The 21481-nt window shown below is 51.1% G+C and overlaps 8 protein-coding genes across 8 annotated transcripts; 4 read left to right on the forward strand and 4 right to left on the reverse strand.

The window, feature by feature from the left end:
* Positions 1 to 546: 546 nt before the first annotated feature.
* Aud_007922 (uncharacterized protein) lies at positions 547 to 2505 on the reverse strand (the record flags this gene model as incomplete). Its single annotated transcript, XM_043292809.1, has 2 exons — positions 547 to 1436; positions 1491 to 2505. The coding sequence occupies 2 exons, from the start codon at positions 2503 to 2505 to the stop codon at positions 547 to 549; spliced, it is 1905 nt and encodes a 634-aa protein (XP_043148744.1).
* Positions 2506 to 5593: 3088 nt separating this feature from the next.
* On the reverse strand, positions 5594 to 6016 carry Aud_007923 (uncharacterized protein; the record flags this gene model as incomplete). Its single annotated transcript, XM_043292810.1, has 2 exons — positions 5594 to 5716; positions 5789 to 6016. The coding sequence occupies 2 exons, from the start codon at positions 6014 to 6016 to the stop codon at positions 5594 to 5596; spliced, it is 351 nt and encodes a 116-aa protein (XP_043148745.1).
* Positions 6017 to 6996: 980 nt separating this feature from the next.
* Aud_007924 (ABC-F family ATP-binding cassette domain-containing protein) lies at positions 6997 to 9553 on the forward strand (the record flags this gene model as incomplete). The annotated part of the gene is made up of 7 exons (XM_043292811.1): positions 6997 to 7074; positions 7139 to 7343; positions 7406 to 7609; positions 7657 to 7849; positions 7896 to 7995; positions 8046 to 9140; positions 9191 to 9553. The coding sequence occupies 7 exons, from the start codon at positions 6997 to 6999 to the stop codon at positions 9551 to 9553; spliced, it is 2238 nt and encodes a 745-aa protein (XP_043148746.1).
* A 453-nt stretch (positions 9554 to 10006) lies between these two features.
* Aud_007925 (uncharacterized protein) lies at positions 10007 to 12592 on the forward strand (the record flags this gene model as incomplete). Its single annotated transcript, XM_043292812.1, has 8 exons — positions 10007 to 10090; positions 10139 to 11040; positions 11089 to 11158; positions 11206 to 11294; positions 11350 to 11528; positions 11582 to 11754; positions 11813 to 12455; positions 12525 to 12592. 8 exons carry the CDS (start codon positions 10007 to 10009, stop codon positions 12590 to 12592), a joined length of 2208 nt encoding a protein of 735 aa, XP_043148747.1.
* A 494-nt stretch (positions 12593 to 13086) lies between these two features.
* On the reverse strand, positions 13087 to 14989 carry Aud_007926 (endo-beta-1,2-glucanase; the record flags this gene model as incomplete). The annotated part of the gene is made up of 8 exons (XM_043292813.1): positions 13087 to 13197; positions 13248 to 13420; positions 13472 to 13743; positions 13793 to 13862; positions 13910 to 14177; positions 14227 to 14350; positions 14399 to 14649; positions 14699 to 14989. The coding sequence occupies 8 exons, from the start codon at positions 14987 to 14989 to the stop codon at positions 13087 to 13089; spliced, it is 1560 nt and encodes a 519-aa protein (XP_043148748.1).
* Positions 14990 to 15405: 416 nt separating this feature from the next.
* Positions 15406 to 17373, forward strand: Aud_007927 (transcription factor domain-containing protein; the record flags this gene model as incomplete). Its single annotated transcript, XM_043292814.1, has 3 exons — positions 15406 to 15465; positions 15537 to 17159; positions 17212 to 17373. 3 exons carry the CDS (start codon positions 15406 to 15408, stop codon positions 17371 to 17373), a joined length of 1845 nt encoding a protein of 614 aa, XP_043148749.1.
* Positions 17374 to 17483: 110 nt separating this feature from the next.
* Aud_007928 (glycoside hydrolase family 1 protein) lies at positions 17484 to 19137 on the reverse strand (the record flags this gene model as incomplete). Its single annotated transcript, XM_043292815.1, has 4 exons — positions 17484 to 17659; positions 17713 to 18209; positions 18265 to 18551; positions 18604 to 19137. 4 exons carry the CDS (start codon positions 19135 to 19137, stop codon positions 17484 to 17486), a joined length of 1494 nt encoding a protein of 497 aa, XP_043148750.1.
* A 518-nt stretch (positions 19138 to 19655) lies between these two features.
* Aud_007929 (putative MFS hexose transporter) lies at positions 19656 to 21245 on the forward strand (the record flags this gene model as incomplete). Its single annotated transcript, XM_043292816.1, has 2 exons — positions 19656 to 19808; positions 19857 to 21245. The coding sequence occupies 2 exons, from the start codon at positions 19656 to 19658 to the stop codon at positions 21243 to 21245; spliced, it is 1542 nt and encodes a 513-aa protein (XP_043148751.1).
* Between the last annotated feature and the right edge of the window lie 236 nt (positions 21246 to 21481).

Raw genomic sequence — 21481 nt, forward strand, 5'->3', positions numbered from 1 at the left:
GGATGAGTGACTTTGTTTGTGAGTCAGGGTATCGGAGCTGCTGAAGTCATCCAGAATATTGGGGTTTCAGTTTTGCCTCCGCCCGAAGAATCTTGGCGTGGTTTGATGGTGGAGGTATAGACTACATCCACAGATTGAAACGCTACGAATACTCAGTTCTTAGATTGGATAAATTTTTTTTTTAATAGCTGCAGCTTATTCAGACTTTTGATCTTATTCGACTAAAGCTAATGTCGGTTCCTAATGGCTAACGGACCAGGCGTCCAATTCCTATTTCCTACCCAAATAGAAGCGAGACCTGTCCTGTCCTTCAATACACCAAGACTCCAGTAACCCAGAATTGACAATAGAACGAGTGGTAAAGAGAGAGAAGACGCGCGAGTCGCAGGACGCAGATATACAGTCAAATGCCATGAACAAAGGAAAGAGGGGGAGTATGTATCCTCACAGGAGCTTGATGCTCACAAGCCCAAATCAGTACAAATCAAAAATGAAATTTACAATCCTATACGTATCACAAATGCTCGGCCGCGCGGCGTGGGGGAATCATGAAAGATGGGAAGTCATCATAGAGACGCGTTGGAAGGCTGCCTCCATACTGTTGCAAAGGACCACAAAGCGGTCTGCGATGGCCATGGACTCATTCTCGACGACCAGCTCAAATGCAGGCGTCGACTTTTGAGATTGGATGGTGCAAGAAAAGTCCACAGGGGAGTTTGACGACGAGTCTGAGTCTCTGGCGGGGAAGTCGGCGAAGAGGGCGAAAGCAGGGTCAGACTCGTCAATCTGAATATCTGGGTTCTCGACACCAACAGGAGAATCACCCATCTGCTCTTCTGTGTTTGGCGGCCGCTCGATCCTGGGGAGTTCATCCTTTGCAGACGATACTTCTGGCAAACATGCTCCGAACAAGGTCGAGCTCTTTCCGGAGAGAATCTCTGCGTCGAGGGTGGGACCCTCAGGAACCTCCAGGACAGCAAAGACAGGAGTGTTGCCATAGCTCATGTCAATTCCGGTGTTCCAAGCCCCATTGTTAAGACTTATCGCAGAAACATCCATCGTTTGACTAGGAACCATGACCATGCCAACCTGAGGGTTCTGAGGGATTGGGAGACCGTGATTAGGAGTGGCCTCTCTGGGCATGCTAGCTTGCATGGGCGGCTGCCCCATGTGCTGTGGTTGAGACTGAGGTTTCATCTGTTGCTGTTGCTGTTGCTGCTCAGGGACCTGACTTTGAGACTGAGGGAGATTGGGAGCGGGGACGCCATTGACGTTCATCTCGTCCAGAAACTGAGAGAAATGAGGGGAGGAGAGGAGCATGCGAGCAAGGTCAGTGAGACGAGCATTTTCCTCGTACAAAACACGATTCTGAAGACGTAGTTCGTGGGCTTCATTGGTTCGCGCAGCGACCTCTGACTCAAGTTGGCCGATATATTCTAGTTCATGTTAGTACTGCCGATATGGTCCCTGTTCGAGAGTTGAAAGCATACCCTTTCTGCGCGATCTGAAAGCGCGTGCCGAAACCTTGTTGCGCAGCTGCCGACGTTCCTTGCTACTGAGTTTCTTTCCTTCCTCACTGGCTAGTAACCTTTCATCTTCATCCATATCCTGCTCATCCTTCTTCATCTTTGCCATCTGAGGCAAGGACGAAGAGGGCGAAGGCGTGTCCTCGATAGCGCCCATAGCGTTCTGTCTCATCTGCTGCAAAAGGCGCGAAATCCGTTCCTCCACGGCAGGGTTCGTGGCGCGAGGGGGTGGGCTCTGCTGTTGCTGCTGTTGCTGTTGTTGTTGCTGTTGCTGCTGCTGCTGACGAAGCATCTCATGTTGTTTTTGTTGTTGTTGTAGCTGTTGTTGTTGTTGAGCCGCCTTTGCCATGGCTGCTTGTTGCTGGTGCATTCCCGGATACATGCGGCCGACCTGAGTGGAAGGCCCGGCAGGAACGACCTCGTGACCTCCAAGGGCATTGGGATCGATGAATTGATTCTTGTTGACATTCGGCGAAAGATAGTAAGGAACCGCACCCATGCTGTCAGACTCCAGGTCCATTTCAGACGGGTTACGAGATGACATGTTGTTGAAATCGAATGAAGTGTCTTCCCGCTTCATGTGGCTGCTAGCGAACATGTCGCCATTCATCTGGTAAGCAGGGCTCGCGTTACCGAAAGTCACGCCGGCCATCTGATTGAAGTTCATTGCCTGAGCTAGAGCTCCTGGTGGCAGACCAGTCTGCTGCTTGTGTTCGTCGTATTGGTGGCTAGGCCCTTGGAAAGCCATAGGTGAGTGAACATTGGCAGCGAATGTCGCACTGCGAACATCGCCGGCGGTGAAATCTGAGCTGGGGAGAGAAGGCTGGCTTGCTAGGATGGCTTTTGGTCGGGCGGGTTCGGCGGATGTGTAGGTGAGTTGATCGAGGTTGATGAAGCTGTCAATGTCCTGTTCGTACACGGTCGGCATGGGCGAGGTTGATGATGACATGACCGTAGGGGGTTCCGCCAGAGTCGCCATTTTATTGATGGACTGCGAGTACCTCCAATATCGAACGAATGAAGCGTCCGGTCGATCAACGATGGGCAATTGATGGAGTGATCGGGCCACTGATTATATGTATGTAGCGAATGACGGTAGAAGGGCGCGATAGAGTTTTCAAAGATGTACGTATACGCGAGGTTCTAGAAGAATATCGTTCGAGGAAAGAATGGATAGGGAAATGAAGTCGAGAAGATGAACCAAAGAGTCGAGATCAATGGAAACGGTGAGAAAGGCGATAGGATAAGGCAGTCGAGATTGCAGTAACGGTAGGATGGGTCAAGCAGATTGCTGTAGATCGACCGGTGGTAAGGTTAATAGAGAGCAGATAGATAGATAGGTTATGAGGGATCAAAGACTGTGAAGCAGATCAACAGGAGTCGGGGGGGGAACCATAGATGGTCGCGGTAGAACTAGGACTCTGGAGGAGACACTACACTCTAGGAGGCCTGCGAAGTGGGCACTTTGTCCTCTCCAGGAATAGAAATCAGGTTAGGTAGAGCGGCTTGCGCGTCCCCCCGCTGACTCAGCTTTGAGAAGCGGAGTCCTTTGTATGCTGTGGCTGCTGATTGGTTTGAGATCTAGGGCTAACAATGCTGCACCCTAAGGAGGTGACCCACCCCCCTTCGCAGTTCCGTATTGTTACTGTCTTGGATATGGCAAGTCTTTGGACAATCAGGAGATCTTTGATCAAGATCTGGCAGTTTGTTTACTTTCTAGTCGATCACCGGAGATCCTGTCAACAAGACATATGCAACCAGTTGACTGCCTGCATATCATGTTGAACTTGTGTTATCTTTCATCATCAGGTACGAATACGACATCTATTTCCCATAGAATACTAGGCACGGTATTATTCGGAACCCCTGACATGTGCCCCAAATAAAATCATCCATGATGGATGGTCCTGGTTTGGTGTTTTGTCTTTTGGCGCTTTGCCGTTTCAAGTCTGTTTGTCCGACGAAACTGCGCTCCTCATCCCTTTTCCATGGCACTACGAATTAAATTGATTGGTTGCCCTTTCCGGGATATGCTCCATTCAAACCCTAGGTCCATCTTTGGGGGCGTGAAATGACGTTGGTGGCTATGAATTGGCCAATGATACATGAGTTTTGCTTTTAATTTGATGAGACCTTTTTCCCTGGAATTAAATGGATAAATGCCAGATGTTCACATATTTGAGTCTGTTATGTTGCTGAGACATGAAACTCGACATTGAACCATCTATGCTTCATCCAAGAATTTTGGACATATTTACGTATCCCTGGGACAGAAATCATTACATTCCAGTGGTTAGCACGAAACGAACAGACAATGGGACAAGAGGTAGAGCTTCGTATGCGACCAACTGACGAAAAGGACAGTGCAGATGGACGAGTTTTGCTAAGTTCAATTTTCAATAATAATGGTCATCTTTTTACATCTAAACAATGACTAGACTGAATAGCTCGTGGAGATCACTGCTCTGCCTTCCTATGGATATCAGCGTTGTTCTAGAAGGCTTCAAGACCACTTTGGCTGATTCTCGGCTTCCACAATCCCCAGGTCTCCCATTTTCTGGTTAATTGTGGATCATTGTGAAATATGAGGCAAAGCTTGGCACGGCTAGAGAGGTTGAAGAATTCTCTAATTTGTCTTGCAATCTGTTATCTCCATATCAAGATAGTTTACGTACTTCCTCTCCGTTGTTACTACAGTACGAAGTAGTTGAGCGACTAGCCGCACCGCCACTCCTGCAAGCCATCGAACCACTATTGCTTGATTAGCTTTAGCAACTAATTGAGGCCAAATGGAGAATCGTCGGCAGTGGAACTCGACTACAAGCCTCTGCCAAAAGTTCAAAGCGGCAAATGTGTTTTCCGACCAAGTGCTCAAACTGACGCTGAATCTGTCTATTTGTTTCTACCAGGGATGGCTCGCCCGCTAGTTCAGCTGTGATGGAGAGGAACCGACATCGACTGCGACAACTGTGAAAAGCAATCGGGCCAGATTGCCGAATCCGGTATCGGCGTTAAAGAGTTCTCGTTCGGCTGAGAAGCAGACGCCACAGCCAGGCTACAGTATATCTTCAAAGGCGATTGGCTTTGTTCTGTCTGTCCGAGGCGCAGCACGATCACATTGCCATCTGGACGAGCCCGAAGTAGATACTGCCCAACGTGTGCGTCTAGCCTAATGTCTGCTGATCCGCAGGTTATGCAGAAGTCCGAGCTCATCTTCCTGCTGCGGAGTGAGCAGGGCTCGGCAAGAATCCGCTCTCCTTACCATGGACCAGCGAACGACATACCTATCTGGGTAAATAGTTATGAAACTCGTACGGAGTTTGGGAGAGGATATCTATCGGAATTGATCAAGTCCGTCCACTCAGGTGCGGTGTTGCCTCGTCCAGTCTAGGCCTTGACTCTATATCGTTTCAGCTGGGCGTCTAGACGTGAAGAACGTGGATTATGGATCGTGGAAAATGCCTTGCAAGGCAGCTTTCTCTTTGTGCCCCTGTTTCAACATCTAATCTACAGTTATCTGTGGTTTGATCGAGAACGATCCACTAGTCTGATCTGCTACTGACCATACTTCTGCGGGTTGCACTACGAAGCCTCTCCAACCACGATTCCATGCCTCGGTTTGATGCCAAGTTGTACACGTCTACAGGGGTTCCAGAATGACCGGTCCCTGTAGGAAATGGGTGATGACTGGGGGAAGCTCTACAAGTCGGCTACTGGTGCATTCATTCTCCGTGCAATCATTGTGTGCGCGAGGTTGGTCATCTCAGTACTCCCGCGCCCAACTGCACAGTGAGTATCTCTCAGTCACAAGGGTGTTGACTGTTGACCATCTGGGTAGTGGGCTGACTCCATCCATTCCGAAGGCACCAAAAGTAGCGACACTGATGACTACTTGATGTCAAGCTGACAGACCATACTGACAGAAACAGGAATCTCGATATTCAATTCATTCTCATCCCCAAAACCCATTCAAGCATACATATTTTCAGATACAAATAAACTTTTTTCATCATGTTACACTACCGCAGCTTACTCGAGTTAAACTTCGTCAAAACATAAAAGCATCACTACTCCTGAGGATGAGAGAGCTGGTCACCGGTCAAATGGTACGATCCAGGTGGCTTAGGATTCGTCTCCGAGGCACTAAACTCGCCAGGCTGATTGCCCCATTGGACATCGTTACTGGAGGTCTGGTCGCCGACCGCAACGAATCAATAATCAGGAACTTGCTACAATTGGGTTTAAGGGAACTGGATGCGCACCTGTTTAGTGGATTCCGAGGACTGGAAGCTACTCTCCTGGCTCTTCTGGTTTGTTTGTTGCTGGAACCTGGGGTTTTGTTGTTGCGACTGGACGGGGTTTTGTTGCGACTGGAGCCCGGGCTCTGTCTGCGACTGAGACTGGAACTCGGGTTCGTCGCCCATCCCACCGGCCCCTGGCTGGTCTTGGGATGGGTTGGCGCCGCTTCTGAGGTTGTAGTTGGAACTCATTATGATGATGTTGGAGATTTGAAATTCAAGTTGACTGCTGATTGCTTTTCGAAATGGTTGGTTTGGAACTCATGGCCCTTATATGCTACAGGTTCAGAAATGTGGTTGAGGGTGAGGTCATGATTGCGTTCACGACACTGGTCAGATGATGGTTTTCATACTGCTGTATGCTGATTGCTCCCTCTTGTCATGGTGGCTTGAGTGATGATATCTCTAATTCATCATATACCAGAGAAATGGTTGTGGTGAGTATCGATGTGGATGGTTGTCGCCGATGATGAGGCACTAAAAGCTTCAAGTGGCGAAAATCATGCTATGATAGCTATGCACACATCTTAACTTGCGTACATACTAGAAATGTTTTGATGATCATTCCAGGTATCTACCGTTTATCTTTTAAACCTCTAAATGCTATCTAATCTACAATATCGAACTACTCTGATATTTCACCTGAGGCTTCCCTATACTACCGAGTCATCTCTATACAAGACCCCGCAATATATTCTGATCATATCTCATACTACATAAAATTACCCACATTCATTCCTCCATCCATTGAGCAAATGACTCACATTGCTGATCTATTCCTACTTACATACATCAGCTTAATCCACAGGGGTCACCACCATCGTCAATGGGATCAAATTCCTCAGGCAGACCTGATCGCCACTATTCCCCTTTCGGACCCCGCTCTGCACTCAGTTCTCAATCGCATGCACAATCATCGTGACTCAGTGCAATTGAGGAATCATTATGTAAATATTTTCCGAGAAGTGATTGTCGAATGGGCTTGTGGCCGAGGTTGGGAAAATTGGGTGTGTAGTGGCTGTTCAATACTAATATCGTGCATTGGCGTTGGCGTTGACGACGAGAGAGCATGTTTAACAATATACAACCAAGGCATTGATCAACCGAAGATTCTTTCATTTACTGTATACTATAGAATAACTTCCATCGCGCACTTCATTAGTACCTACGCCATGACAATGACACCACATATCATAGCAACCTGCAAACAGACCCGATTCCATCTACTCCACGATCAGCCCGCGCAGGAGGTAACGCATACATACGCATACATACACCCATACATCGCCAGGACGCGCGCTAACCCAACACCAGATCGATGTAGAAGGTCTCACCATCGCAGTTACTTCATCACCGGCAGACACAGCCGACGATGGTGGTCCCTCAAACCCTAAAGCAAAAGGGAAATCCAAATCGAAATCCAAGGCCGAAGCGCGGGAGCTCATTGTCGACACTCATTTGCGGCTTAAGGCGGGGGTGCATTATGGCCTGATTGGACGAAATGGGACGGGGAAGTCGAGTATGTTGATTAAGAGTCAGCCTATTTGAGTACCTAGCATGCTAATGATGATGATGATGAAGCGCTGCTCCGCGCTATGGCCGACAAACTGGTCCCTGGGATTCCGCATCCGACGCGCATTGCGATTCTGCAGCAGACGGAGACGGAAGATGAAGTGCGGACGTTCGAGTGCGAGGGGCAGGACCGGGACAGGCGGGCTCTGCCCGTGTTGGAATATGTCATGAGCAGCGATCGGTTCCGGAATGAGGTTGTGCGGAAGATGAATGGTAAGGCTGTCTTCTATTTTGAAGGAAAAGGTCTAACGATTGTGAAGTTCTGTCGAAGAGCTTCGAGACGGATGATCCCGTAGCGCCTGTGCGGGCCATCCGGAGAGTCCGCCAGGATGATATCGAGAAACAGCTGTTCCTTGCGCAGAAGAATGCCAGCCTCAAGAGTGGTGCGAGGGGCTTACAAGCTCGGAAGGACTTGAAGGCGGCTGAGGCGAGATACCAGGCTTCGAAGGAGCTGTGAGTTGTCCTCTGGAGGCTTGGAAGTCCACTAATTTGGTGATAGGGTCGAGCAGCCTGATCAGCCTATTGATGCGGAGGCACTCAAGGCCGAGACACAGGCGGCGATGGATACTTTGCAGGAATTACAAGGCCAGTTTGAAGCCGTGAGTGCCCGAAACTAAGTTCAGATGATGACGAATACTAAGCATGACAGATGAAACTGGTTGATATTGAGAAGCAAGCTCGCCAGACCCTCATCGGACTGGGGTTTGACGAAGCCATGCTCAGCAAACCCTTCCTGGCTTTATCCGGGGGCTGGCGCATGCGTTGCCTGTTAGCCAGCGTCCTCATCCAGAACCCGGACATCATGATCCTAGATGAACCGACTAACTTTCTCGATCTGCTTGGAGTAGTCTGGCTGGAGAATTACCTACAGCAGTTACGGGACTCGTCCCAGACGACCATCGTGCTGGTATCTCACGACCGAGACTTTGTTAACGCTGTCTGCGAGGAGATCGTCATCCTCCGCGACCAGAAACTAACCTACTTCAGAGGCAACCTGTCCGCCTACGAGAAAGACTTTGAAGCGCAGAAACTCTACTGGGGCCGCATGAAGGAGGCACAAGAGCGCCAGATCGCGCACATGGAAGCGACGATCCGAGAGAACATCAAGCTGGGGAAGAAGACTAACGATGACAATAAGCTGCGCATGGCCAAATCCAGGCAGAAGAAAGTTGACGACCGCATGGGCATTCAGGTCAACGCCAACGGCGGACGCTTCAAACTGAACAGGGATCTGGCGGGCTACCATCTCACCGCGCGAGCTGAGATTGAAGTACCTACGGACGAAAGAGGTGCCTCCATTTTCCTGCCCGATGCCAGTGAACTGCGCTTCCCGGGTCCGTTGCTCTCGGCGGAAGGGGTGGGTTTCCGGTACACACGGAATGCACCGCCTATACTGAACGGGATCGAGCTGGTGATGCATATGGGCGATCGAGTCGGCATCATGGGGCTTAATGGTTCTGGAAAATCTACGCTCATCCGCCTGCTGACGGGCAATCTGCAGCCGACGCAGGGCAAGATATCCACCCATTCCCGGCTGAAGCTGGGATACTACGCGCAACATTCGATCGAGGAGCTCCATGAGCAAGGCCGAGCCGATCCTGCGCTGACAGCATTAGGTTTCATGACCAAAGAGATCAATAGTGCACTCAGCGAGGGCGAGATCCGAGGATTGCTGTCGTCTCTGGGTCTTCAGGGCAAAATAGTTTCAGACGTGCCCATTGCACGGTTATCGGGAGGCCAACTGGTAAGCTTCCATGTCTTAATAGCGATCTGCAGCTGTTGACATACTTTCAGGTCCGTCTGGCAATTGCCAAGGTAATTTGGAACTCTCCTCATTTGCTGGTTCTCGATGAAATCACAACGCATCTGGACTTCCATACCGTCACGGCTCTTGCAACCGCACTGTCTTCGTTCAACGGTGCAATCCTCCTAGTATCTCACGATCGTTTCTTGGTCCGGTCCGTCATTGAGGGGAAACGAGACGGCGAGCATAATCTGGATGAAGAATTTGAAGGGGTAGACCAAGAAGTCGAGGAGCAGAGTCGAAGAAGGTCTGTCTATGTGATGAAGGGCGGCAAGCTCATTGAGCAGCTCAACGGGGTGGAGCAGTTTGAACAGAGTCTGGTGAAGAGGGTCAAGAAGATGCTCTCACAATAGACTATTCTTAGAACGGTCGACAGTAGTATATCTATCAAGACAGAAACGTGGGGATGCCTGAGGCCAAATATGATCTGCAGCCAAGGAGATTTAACGGAAATTGACGGCAAATAATACCCCAGAATGCGATATCATGACCTGGCTTTGAATCCTTGTATTGCCGTTTCCCTGATTCCCCGCCACGGCGACCGTACAAGAGTTAAGATTAAGCATGCCATGGCCCGTGGCTGGATGGCTTCAAATCTTATTGTACTAGAGCCACCTCCTCTGACGGCATAGCTCGTTTCCTCCTGCCATATTCGGCCTCCTTGACGATCTTCTTGGAATTAAACGTGGAAAAAATGTACTTTTCTCCAGAGTAGAAATGACGTGACGAAAATGATATAACGAGCCCGTTTCCTGGTGCTGGTGCACGACGCGTACTCCCGATCCTCCATCAGTGATCTCGCCATAATGAGGCGATCATTATCCACAGGTCTTTCTGCCCTCCAGGCGCTGAGCGTCTTGGCCGGTCCTCTGAGTGAGAGGACTTCAGATGTAAGTACGATGCATAGCTGCTCACCCTACCCCTGCTGACGACTGAAGACACCCAAATCATGCAATGAACCGCCCGCCACACTTGCACTGAGCAGCGGTCCATATAACAATTACTTTTATTCCGACTGCAATGTTGCCGCTCAAGTGGTTGTCACTAGTCCACTACCTGACAGCAATCTGAGCTTGATCGGACCTCGGCTGATTGTAGCCTGGCCGGCGGGCAACAGCGGCATCTGCACATACTTTGCTCCTGAGAATGGAGTCAACGGCACCCTTGGTATTTCGGTCGTCAACTCTACCGTGGGAAGCCCACTGTTCCTCAATTACACGGCTAAAGAGCCAAACCCCGGGGTCGGGGTGCAAGGCACTCTCCGCTTCAACTCGTCGGCGGTCTTGACCGTCCCCATTCTGGGCAGTATTCGCACGATCCGGGATTTCGTGGAAGGGCCAAGTCTCCTGCAGCCTAAGATCCAGGATACCATCCAGTTTACCAGCTTTCCTGATGGAAGCGTGATGCTCGAGCGTCTGTGGCTGGACAATGTCACCACGAGCGCCATCAAGTTTACTCCCGTCAACAGCACATCCAAGGCCACCATCTCCGGCAAGACGGTTACCTTTGGGGCTGGTGACTACGCCTTCTCGGCGGAGGTTGACTATCCGCAGTTGACCCAGCTGCCTCCAACCGAGGTGCTAAACAATGCCTCTACAGACCTTGCATCTAAAATGTCCGTTCAGACCACTGCGCTCTCGTTTCTCTCCTACTCGGAGAAACTCCTTGCTGGTGCATGGCGTTTTCTGACCTACTTTGGACGGGATCTGATGATATCCGCCTTGCTTATGGATCCTGTCATGAGCTACGGCAATGCCAGTGCCATGGAGGCGGTGCTGGGCTCCGTTTGTGAGCGCATCAACGCTACCGATGGCAGTGCTTGCCATGAAGAGACCATCGGGTAGGTGCAAGACTTGGATTGAAGATGTATAAGCTGACGCCCGGCTAGTGACTACGCGACCTGGCTGCATCTGCAGGAAAATGCCACCAGCACAGTGATGATCTGCGACTACAAGATGGTGGGTCTGCACCATTGCGTTTATAAGAAAATGCTGACCCTGCACAGGTTGATACAGACTTTTATCTCGCGCCCCTCATGCAAAGCTATTTTCTGAACAATCCAGTCGGCCGAACCAGGTGGCAGGCATTCTCGAGGTTTGTTCCATTTCTCCATGTTTATAGTGTTCAATCACACTACTGACGGATGTAGCACCCCTGCTGGTGCCATTAATGCTGCAAACAAGAATCACACTTGGGGTCAGTTGGCGCTTCGCACCGCCGAAAAGATCATGAGTCAGGCCGCATTGTTCGCGCACAAGCCTTGCAAAAAGAACCTGGTCCATTTGAAGCCGGGTCAGATCGTTGGCGAATGGAGAGACAGCACATACGGTATGCCACCTTCAAGGAAGCGAATCACAGTGCCTCCTTCTAAGTCACTGCAGGAATCGGAGGCGGCCGAATCCCATACGACGTAAACACAGCCTTGATGCCTGCTGCCCTGCGCGCCATCGCAGCTTTGTCCCGGGCCGGCATCTATCCTGGCCATCACGACTGGGCCGGAAAGGCAGACCAATACGCCCAGATATGGGAAGATGAGACTCTCCATTTCTTCGAGGTAAGGCCTGCGCTACTGCCGTTACCATACTTCGCCGACAGACGACTAACGGAAGTAGGTCACCATCCCCGCTGAAACAGCCAAACAACGTCTTACTTCCTACGTCCAAGCCGGCTACTTCCCCGGCCCCAGCGAAGCAGACACCATCGAATCCGACGTTGTCTTCCATTGTCTCGCCTTAGACGGCTACAACGACCTCTCCCAAGTCCAAGTCATGAACTCGGACGACTGCTTCCGCCACTTCCTCCTCAACACAACCAACCAGGCACAGCTCACCTCCTTCATCAACCAAACCGCCACCAACATCCGCCGCACATTCCCCGCCGGCCTCAACACTGGCGTCGGCATGCTCGTCGCCAACCCAGCCTTCGGGCCCGACGCGGTCTACGCCCGCAACTGGACAACAGGCGCCTACCACGGCACGGTCGTCTGGTCCTGGCAACTAGCAATGATGGCCAAGGGCCTAGAACGGCAACTGGGCCGCTGCGGCGCGGGCAACCAGAACGCGCGGCCAGACTTTTGCGCCAAAAAGGCCGTGTACAGCAACCTCCGGACTGCGTATAATACTCTCTGGGACGGGATCGAGGCAAATAAGGCGTTGCTGAGCGAGGAGGTCTGGTCTTTCGTCTACGGCGGTGGAAAATTCACGCCCGCGCCGCTGGGGAATATCCCTCCCCCTCCGGGTGTGGGTGCGCAGACTGGTAAGCCGTCGACTCCACCCATTCTCATCCTCCCCATCGCAAGCTAATACTAATGCTACTTCCTGACAGAATCGGACATTGTCCAATTATGGTCCTTGACGTTCCTGGCCGTTACCCGGAACGAGGCTTTTCGGTGATTGGCCCGTTTGACGAACCTGGGCTGCTTGCATATCATGCAGATGTGTGGGATCATTCATGAAATGTAGCGAACGTGTTTTATAGTGCTCGACCCCCGTGCGGTGGGTGTACATGGCTGGTTCGAGCGCTTGGCTCCGCACAAACAAGGGCCATCTACCTAGAATTTACATAACCGTGCTCAGATACCATTCCCGACATGCATTTTTGGTACAGTCATTCTCATTGTTGAGGCTTTCTTTCCGGGGGAGCGCACAGCCCACCAGGCAAATGCAGGATGGTCTATATGAGAGTCCGTTGAAGAAATCTAAGTACACAACAATACAGGAGATTGTCCCGATACGCTCAATTGAGAATCTGCCAGACAATCTCCGATACATGCGTCTGTTTACTATTTCAGGAAGTAAGCGGAGTCGAGGATAAGATGTACTCAGTCAGTCTCAGGGCAAACGTATGAATTGCTGAAAAGGTACATCCAGCTTGAATACCTCAGCTATTAATCACACAGCGTAAAGTCCTCCAGACCTGCATCCGGGACAGTTTCCTCAGGAAGGCAGAAGTCGACGTGTTCGCCTTTGAGGTTGGTAAACACGGCCGCGTATGCTTTCTGCAAAACTTAGTACAACACTGATTATATCGAAAGGGGACTTGGCATACCTCGGCGTAAGTGATAAACACATCGTAGATACCATCGGCCTTCATCCTCTGGCGGACAAGATCGGTGACTCCGCCGAGGAGGGCATTCACCGTTGTTACTTTGCTGTCCCAGGTAAGGAGGGCCGAGACGCCCTTTCCATCGACGCGCGTGGATTCGGTGCTGCCGTAGGGGTCTATGCTGTTATCAGTATTGATCGAGAGGTAAGAGCTGGAGGGAGACGTACTTTGCATCTTCTTGGCGATTGCCATGTTCCTCCACCAGGCGAGGCCAACGGCCTTGTCGAAGAGGACGGTTGGGAACACGCTGTACGGGGTGATGACGTCCAGTTCCTGCTGCGGGAGGAAGGCGACGGAAGGGATGCCGGTGTTGGAGATGTACCCGGTCACATCGCCGGTGGCTGGGTCGGTGATATTGTTGACGGAGGCGAACATGCCGGGGGTCTTGGTGACGACCGAGTTGCATGTCCGAACTCGTTCGGCGTTTTTAAAGACACGGCTTTGATGCGTTAGTCTTTGTTGTTATGTGAGCATGATTACTGACATACCGGATAATGTCGACGTCGTAGTAAGGCATTTCCAGGACCTTCCATTGCTCGTGGCTTGAGAACCAGTAACCTATTATCATCAGCGGGACTATCCTTTGCGAGCTTCGACGGCCGTACCCTTTTGCACAGTAATCGGCCCTACGAGGCCTATATGGTAGTCAACGCTCTGCAGCTGGGGCTGCTTTACAGCCCAGAGCTGTTTCATGTCCGCATCGGACAGACCACCAAAGAACTGGAGCCAGAAAGTAAACAGCTCCCCCTCGTAAGGATCGTTGAGCCGACCACTGCCTTCGCAGGTGTATCCTTGGTCAGGATGATCCACAGGCAGGGACTGGTTCTTGATGGTCGTTACGGCGCACACTTGGCCTTTGCCTTCATAGAAGATCTTGAGAAATTAGTCAGGACAACGTCACACGAGAGCGAGAAGGTCTTACCTTGGCTCCAGTGGTCTTGGTGTAATCCATCCACTTCTGCCACTCGCTGGCCAGTTTGGCATAAGATGATTTTCCAGTGTTTTCCAAGGCTTGAACAAAGGCATAAACAGCCCAGAGAAGCTCACTTTGGGAAGTTAGTTAACAGACACAGCAGCCTTGGAGTTGAAAGTACCCGTTGTCCAGTCCAGGAACACGATTGTTCCAGTCCCAAGTCGGTGTGAGGTCCTGGGTTGTGGAAGTGAACCAAGGAAGATAACCTCCAAACCCAGGAAATGTCTCATTGAATCTCAAGTATGTTTGCAGCTTCCTTTCCATAATCGAGACAGCAAGCTCTGGCGCCGCTGACGGATCCTGGGGTGAAAGAAAACGAGCGGCTTCCGGCGAACCAGCAGCAGCATGCGCATACAGCATTATTTGGAGCGACTGTTTCCAGCTGTTAGTATTAGCAATAGCAAGCCTGAAGACGGCTGACCTCTTTACTTGCGGCGCTGAAAGGATGCTTGACTGTCCTCTCGCCAGTGGTAAAGTCGATGTTGGTCCCGTCGTAGGACATCCCGTTATCCGAGTTGTACGAGACATTGTTCTGGTGGAATTTACCCTCCCAGTACAGCAGATCGGTGATAAAGTTACTGGGATCCTTCAAGATTTCCTTCTGCGTGTATTGGCGAGCAAACCGGCAGGATGGTTCGCTCGGTTTTTGAGGCAGAGCATCTGTCAAGGCAGCCCATGACAAAGCAAGATATGAAAGCTTGCTCACGCGCATACTGAGGATCTAGTATCAGACTGTGGGAATGCTTGAGGATTGATTGCAGTAGAAAATGGATGCGATATCCGTCATTTTATACGTATACAGCAATGAAGCAACCGACTGGTTGATTCTTCATAATTTGCTGTCGTAACCTGCATGTCTGCAACCCCGCAAAATCTCCACACTTTATTTTGTCTTGCATCGGTAATTTCTGTAATCCCTGGGCGCAGATCAACGGCAACGCAATTAGACTGGGAATGACCGTCCGGCTTAAACAAACGTCTATCGAGAGTCGGAGAAATGCCTGAGCAAATCTCCGCTTCGCGGCGAAACTCGAGAGAAGTTGCACGTGCTCTGTCCGCTCCATCTGCCTTCTTAATTTCTCCAATTCTCCTGCTTTGTTGTCCACTAACTCTCTTTATTGTCCGAATATGACTGCGACCCGCCCGTCTATCAGGGCCTGTGATCGCTGCAGACGAAGAAAAGCCAAAGTAAGCCATAGTTAATCAAGCATGCATTAGCCGGCAGGCGCATTGAGACCTATCGGACTAACTATCCACAGTGTGACGGAGAAGCAGCTTTGTCCACTTGCACAAGCTGTCGACGGGCTGGAGAGCAGTGCACTTTTAATTTGCCCGTTGCGAGACGAGGACCTAAGAGCAACAAGTCGAGACGTCATGCACCACCGTCCGCCGATGCTCATGGACAGGATATCGGTCTATCAAGCTCGCTCCACGCGGGACAACCTGCCACAACTCTGCAATTCTCCGCTGTCTCCCCTACGCCGCCCGGCCACGTTGGCTCTCTCGATCCCCGCACTCCGAGACCAAGCTCCCTGACAAGCTCGCCCTCTTGGACTACCGGCCTGGTGGACCCGGCACTGTCTCCCCCTGAAGAGCAGACGCCGTTGTCATCATTGCAGCGATGGCATCACTTGGCGCGCGCCCTTCACTTGCGCGATCCTGCGGCAGATCTGGAGCGGACGGTGAATCGGTGCTTTGACCTGTTCTTTGGATACTTGTTTCCCCTGATTCCGCTAGTCCATGAGCCCAGTCTACGTGACGGCTTACGTTTTTTTGTATCCCAAGCAGCTAGATCAGGTATTGGTGTGACAGGCCCAGAGCTGTGGTCATCTTTCGTCCGCGGAAATCCTATAGGAGTGGATAGCATTCTCGATCGGGCAAACAGCTTGAAATACCCGGAACTCTGGCCCGATTCGACCTTCACACTGATCACAGCCGTCTGTGCGGAAGCGGCATTTCTCTTGCCCAAGGACATTTTTCCCGAGGGCGAAAGGATCGCGGACTTATTCCTCAAGGCGTCTCGTAGTTGTTTGCACAGCTACCTTGAGGAAGATCTGGAGTACCCAAATGCGAACTCTGTGGCTATCCGCTACTTCCACTCCAACTGCCTACATGCAGCCGGGAAGCCTCGATTTTCATGGCACATTTTCGGGGAAGCCACCCGACTGGCACAGGTCATGCAGATGCATGATGAGATGTCACTGCAGAACCTGTCCGCGGTGGAGGCAGAGCTCCGCCGACGTGCGTTCTGGATCGTTTACATCGGAGATAAGTCAGCAGCAATCCTTAACAATCGTCCAATCACCATTCACAAGTTCTCGTTCGACACTGGCATTACCATTGCATACCCTTCTGGCATTGAGGATGGCACAGGAGTCTCCCCAGCCAGTGCCGAACCAGATTTGTCCACGCGAATGAGCTTCATTGCGGGATTCAACGCAAATCTACGTCTATGGCAGACAGCTTCAGACCTCATTCTCGAGATGCGGCTCCTGGAAAGCCAGAAGGAGGTAGGGATGCTCACTCCACGACTATTGACCGTTGAAGAACGCCACAGGCTTGGAAACTTATATGTCTCGTTCATCACGTCGTTGGACAAGTTGCCGCAGTATTTACAAACCGACACTCTATTAGCGTCGATCAACGACAACAACAGTAGTTATCGCCGAAAGCAGTACGTGATCCAGTGGGCGAATCTCAATGTTTCGCTTCACTGCTTGAGATTGGTCATCGACCAGAAACTAGAAGATCTGGGCTACTATGTAGCGGGAGTCGAACATCCCGATATGTCATTATTGAGGAAGACGGAAATAGCTCGCGACATGCTGCGAGTGATCCGAGAAGCGCCCTTTTGGTCGCTACAGGTAAACGGCGAGCCATGTGTATGTTTCTGATTGCTTATTTGTCTGCTTCATTTGGCTAAAAGCCCCACAGGTTGAAAAAATAAGGCTCATTGGCGCTAGCCTGCTGGAGATAATAGACCAATATGAGGCTTCTCCACTGTCGGTGCGAGCACGAAACGATCTTTCAATCCTTCTAGACATCCTCACTCGCCTGGATTCAAAAGCCTCAGACACCCTTAGAAAGCCTTCGTGAGGGATACAACGTCATATCAGAACCAAGGAGCACTCTGTCGTATCCTGATGGCCCGGACGAAACCCCGACGCCATATGAACGGCTGTAAATTGCTTGACCTTCTGGTAAGCTCACAACTCCGCTCGGAACACTTCAGGGGCTGAGGCGGCCTGCCCTTTGGGGCTGACACCCATTCGCTCTTCAAAAATGCGTTTCAGCAGCAGAGCAGATTTCTTGGGCGTTCTTTTCAGAGTCTGATAATCAGTGAATGTCACGCCGAATCGAGGTCCATAACCATCGGACCATTCTGCGAGGTACGGTCAGCCGCTATAGTCTCTTCAAGTATAGTCAGGAGCTCACCTAAATTATCCAGCAGCGACCATGCAAAGTAGCCTCTGACATCAGCACCGTCTTGATTAACAGACAGGCCCACAGCCTCTAAATGGTTCTCAAAATACCGGATTCGATACATGTCATTGACCGACTCGTCACAAGTCATCCGATCCTCTCCAGGGCAGGGACATCCGTTCTCGGTGACGAAGATTGGCTTTCCGTACAGGCGATACACTCTCGTGAGGTGCTTGCGAAACTTGTCTGGGCACGAGCGAAGCCAGTGGATACCGCTTGGTTCGCCAACCGACATCCCTTCGCTATTCTCCTGTAACTCATCTACATTGCCGATATAGTCCGTTTCGGAAGCTGGTTGATCGCGATGGCGAGCGAACTGGGATGTATAGTAGTTCATCCCGTAGAAATCACTCTCGGCTTCGCGAAGGAGTGCAAAATCAGCGCGGGAAAACTCGGGAAGGCGATCTCCAAGTTGCTCGCGCATGCAAATTGGGTAGTCTCGTGCCAGACTGCAATGGCTGTTAGCTGGGACGTACGCGTCAGAATCAACCAAGGTCTACTGACAAGATGGGATTGGCGAACCAGCCAATGTGGAATTCCATGCGACGCTCTGCAGCAGCGTGATCCCGCTCATCTTCTGCATTCCAAGGCTCATAGTAATCTCCGTTCAACGAAATCCCAATCTTTCCTTTCTGGACAGACCGAAACTCTCTGTTGTACAAGGCAGCGGCGCGGGCATGGCTCATGATCAGTGCTTTTCCGACGATCCAAGGCTCAGTCGCGGTGTTGCCATCGGTAGATTGAGGATTTATACTGCTTCTTCCAGGAGCATTGCCGCCGGTTGCGTATCCCTGGACGCCCGAGTCAGCTAACAGTTTCGATCTTGAAGTGAACGAGACTTACGAAAATGGACACAATCCATGGCTCGTTGAGGGTAATCCAATTCTTGACTCGGTCACCGAACCGCTCATAGCAGACCCTTGCGTACCGCTCAAAGTCTTTCTGTGATTCCTCGACATCCAACCAGCCCCCGTATCTCTCATGCAGCGCCTGCGGCAGGTCCCAATGATACAGGGTAACCCATGGTGTGATGCCCCTCGCTAGCAGCGAATCAATGAGCTTATTGTAAAATGCGACACCGGCTTCGTTTACTGGGTCCTCTCGGCCTCCTAAGGGGATTATACGCGACCAGGAAATAGAGAATCTGTACTCTTTCGCACCATAACGTGTGAGTAGGTCAAAGTCCTCTTCATACCGATGATAGTGGTCACAAGCGACATCGCCGTTGGCACCCTTGGTCCTCGTGGGCTCCAGATGGCAGAAGGTATCCCAGATGGACTTTCCTCGTCCATCTTCATCAACAGCACCTTCTATCTGGTAGGCGGCTGTAGCGAAGCCCCAGGTAAAGTGAGGGGGAAGAGGCGTAGGAGATGGCATGACTGATTGAGTGGAGGAATTGAGGAACGTACACATGGACGACGACTCAGAAAGGTCATGAGCGCCACAATTGCCGTCGAGCAAGAGAATAAACTTATACTTTGATTATTTCCGGTCAGCACGATCTCGTCGCGGAGTATCTTCCACGACGGCGGGGCCGCGGGGGCAGCAGATGATGTTTGTCGGCGAAATACTCCATACGTCAGATGTGATTTCTCCGCTTGATATCCCCTGATATTTCGCCGAAAACTAAACTTTCCCAGCAGAAGTGGAGTTCCCCACGGGGAGAAATCCATCGTGATAATCTTTTCCCTGATCTGTTCCAGAATCAGACGACCCCAATCTGGACTGTGGCTTGCATAGTCATGACTCCAGGATGGCTTCTGGTCTGATGGCCCTTCTATAAGAGGATGCGAACAAGTCCTGCATTTCTGAGCTGATCTATGCTGGTGCACCGACTTGTGGTGCATCTTATATCGTACCTTATTCTCTGAGGGACGCGTGGAGTCTCCGTGACAATGGCACCCGCTGCTGCCCATGCTGCCGATGGCATCCTATCACCAATTGATCTAAAGTCCATTCCTTCCTTCTGGCGTCGGAAGAATGGTATTTTACTCTACTTTCTGCTTACATCGTCCCTCTTGGCGAGTGCAGCTTTGGGCATTGATGGGGTGAGAATGCCTCTTCCGTTGTTATAGCACTACTAACACGAACTACAGTCGATGACGAATGGCATGCAGGTCTTGCAATCCTGGCAAGATAGATTCGGCCACCCGACCGGCTCCCGATTGGGATTCTTTGGAGCGGCCAACGCGATTGGAGGTGTCATTCCCTTTATCTTTCTGAGCTGGATTGGGGATAAGTTCGGGCGGCGTCTTCCTACGGCTTTGGGATCGGTGATCATTATCGTTGGGGTCCTCATTGAGTTCTTTGCCACCTCACTGGACATGTATATCGGTGGGAAGATCGTGCTGGGCGTGGGCTCCTCGCTCATCCAGATGGGTGCCCCAGTGCTGGTTACCGAGCTGTCTCATCCCAAGGAGCGAGTGCAAATCACCACTTTCTACAACACCTCCATCGTTCTGGGCTATGTGATTGGTGCATGGGCGACTTTTGGATGCTACCGCATCAACAGCCAATGGTCGTGGAGGCTGCCCACCCTGGTTCAGGTCATTCCGTCGGCCTATCAATTCTGCCTCATTTGGTTTTGCCCAGAATCCCCTCGATGGCTGATTGCCAAGGGTCGGCTGCAGGAAGCACGCGCGATCTTGGTCAAATATCACGGAGAATGTGATCCCAACTCCGAGCTAGTTGATTTCGAATGCACAGAGATTCAGCAGGCTATTGCAAAGGAAGCGGAGAACAACATGACATGGAAGGACTTTTTCTCTTCCGTGCCCAATCTCAAGCGGATCTTCCTCTGCTTCGCCACGGCAGTCTTCAGTCAGAGCTCGGGCAACCTGCTCGTGTCGAACTATCTTACGCAGATCCTGAAGGACACCGGCTTGAAGACCGAGTTTGAGATAACGCTGGTGAACGGCATGGTCACCTTGTGGCAGTACATTGTCGCGATCACCGTGACCGTGATAATTGATCGATTCAAGCGGCGCTTCTTCTTCCTCACCGGCTCCGGAGGCGTGTTGGTCACCTTCATCGTGTGGACCATTGCGGCGCAGCGCTACCTGGAAACCAGCTCACTGGCCGCGGGACGACTCGTACTTGCCTGTATCTTTGTTTTCCAGGCGTTTTACACCCTTGCCTGGACCAACTTGATCGTCACGTATCCCTTGGAGATCGTTACGTATCAGATGCGCGCGAAGACGTGGGCCTTTGTCTTGTTGACGATCCAGGTTTCATCCATCTTTGGCGGGTATGTCAATCCCATAGGGTTGAAGAATATCGGCTGGAAGTTTTACATCTATTACTGCGTATGGGTCGCCATCATCTTCGCTGTCGTGTACTTCTTCTTTGTGGAGACTGCTGGTCCGACGCTGGAGGAGTTGACGTACCTTTTCGAGGGTCAGGATGAGAAGATGCAGCTGACACGGAAGATTGAGGCGACTAAGCAGGATGTTCATGTATCAGAGCATGTGGAAAAGCTTGCTTGAGACCAGTAGTAATCCATCTGACCATATTATTATCTAACTATTTCATGCTGTCTGTCAATGCGCAAATTGACTCAGCAGGCAAGGCTAGATGGATACGCCGTGATATCATGCCCCAGTAATTCTGCGCGAATAATAATGGCGGTGACTAATCCTCGTACCCTGTTAAATGGCGGGGGTCGCCGAGTCCGCGGAGTTGGGAGTCACCCTCTTATCCCTTGATAAGAACCCACAATGCA

Source organism: Aspergillus udagawae (genome assembly GCF_001078395.1).
Source record: "Aspergillus udagawae IFM 46973 DNA, scaffold_6, whole genome shotgun sequence".
NCBI lineage: Eukaryota > Fungi > Ascomycota > Eurotiomycetes > Eurotiales > Aspergillaceae > Aspergillus > Aspergillus udagawae.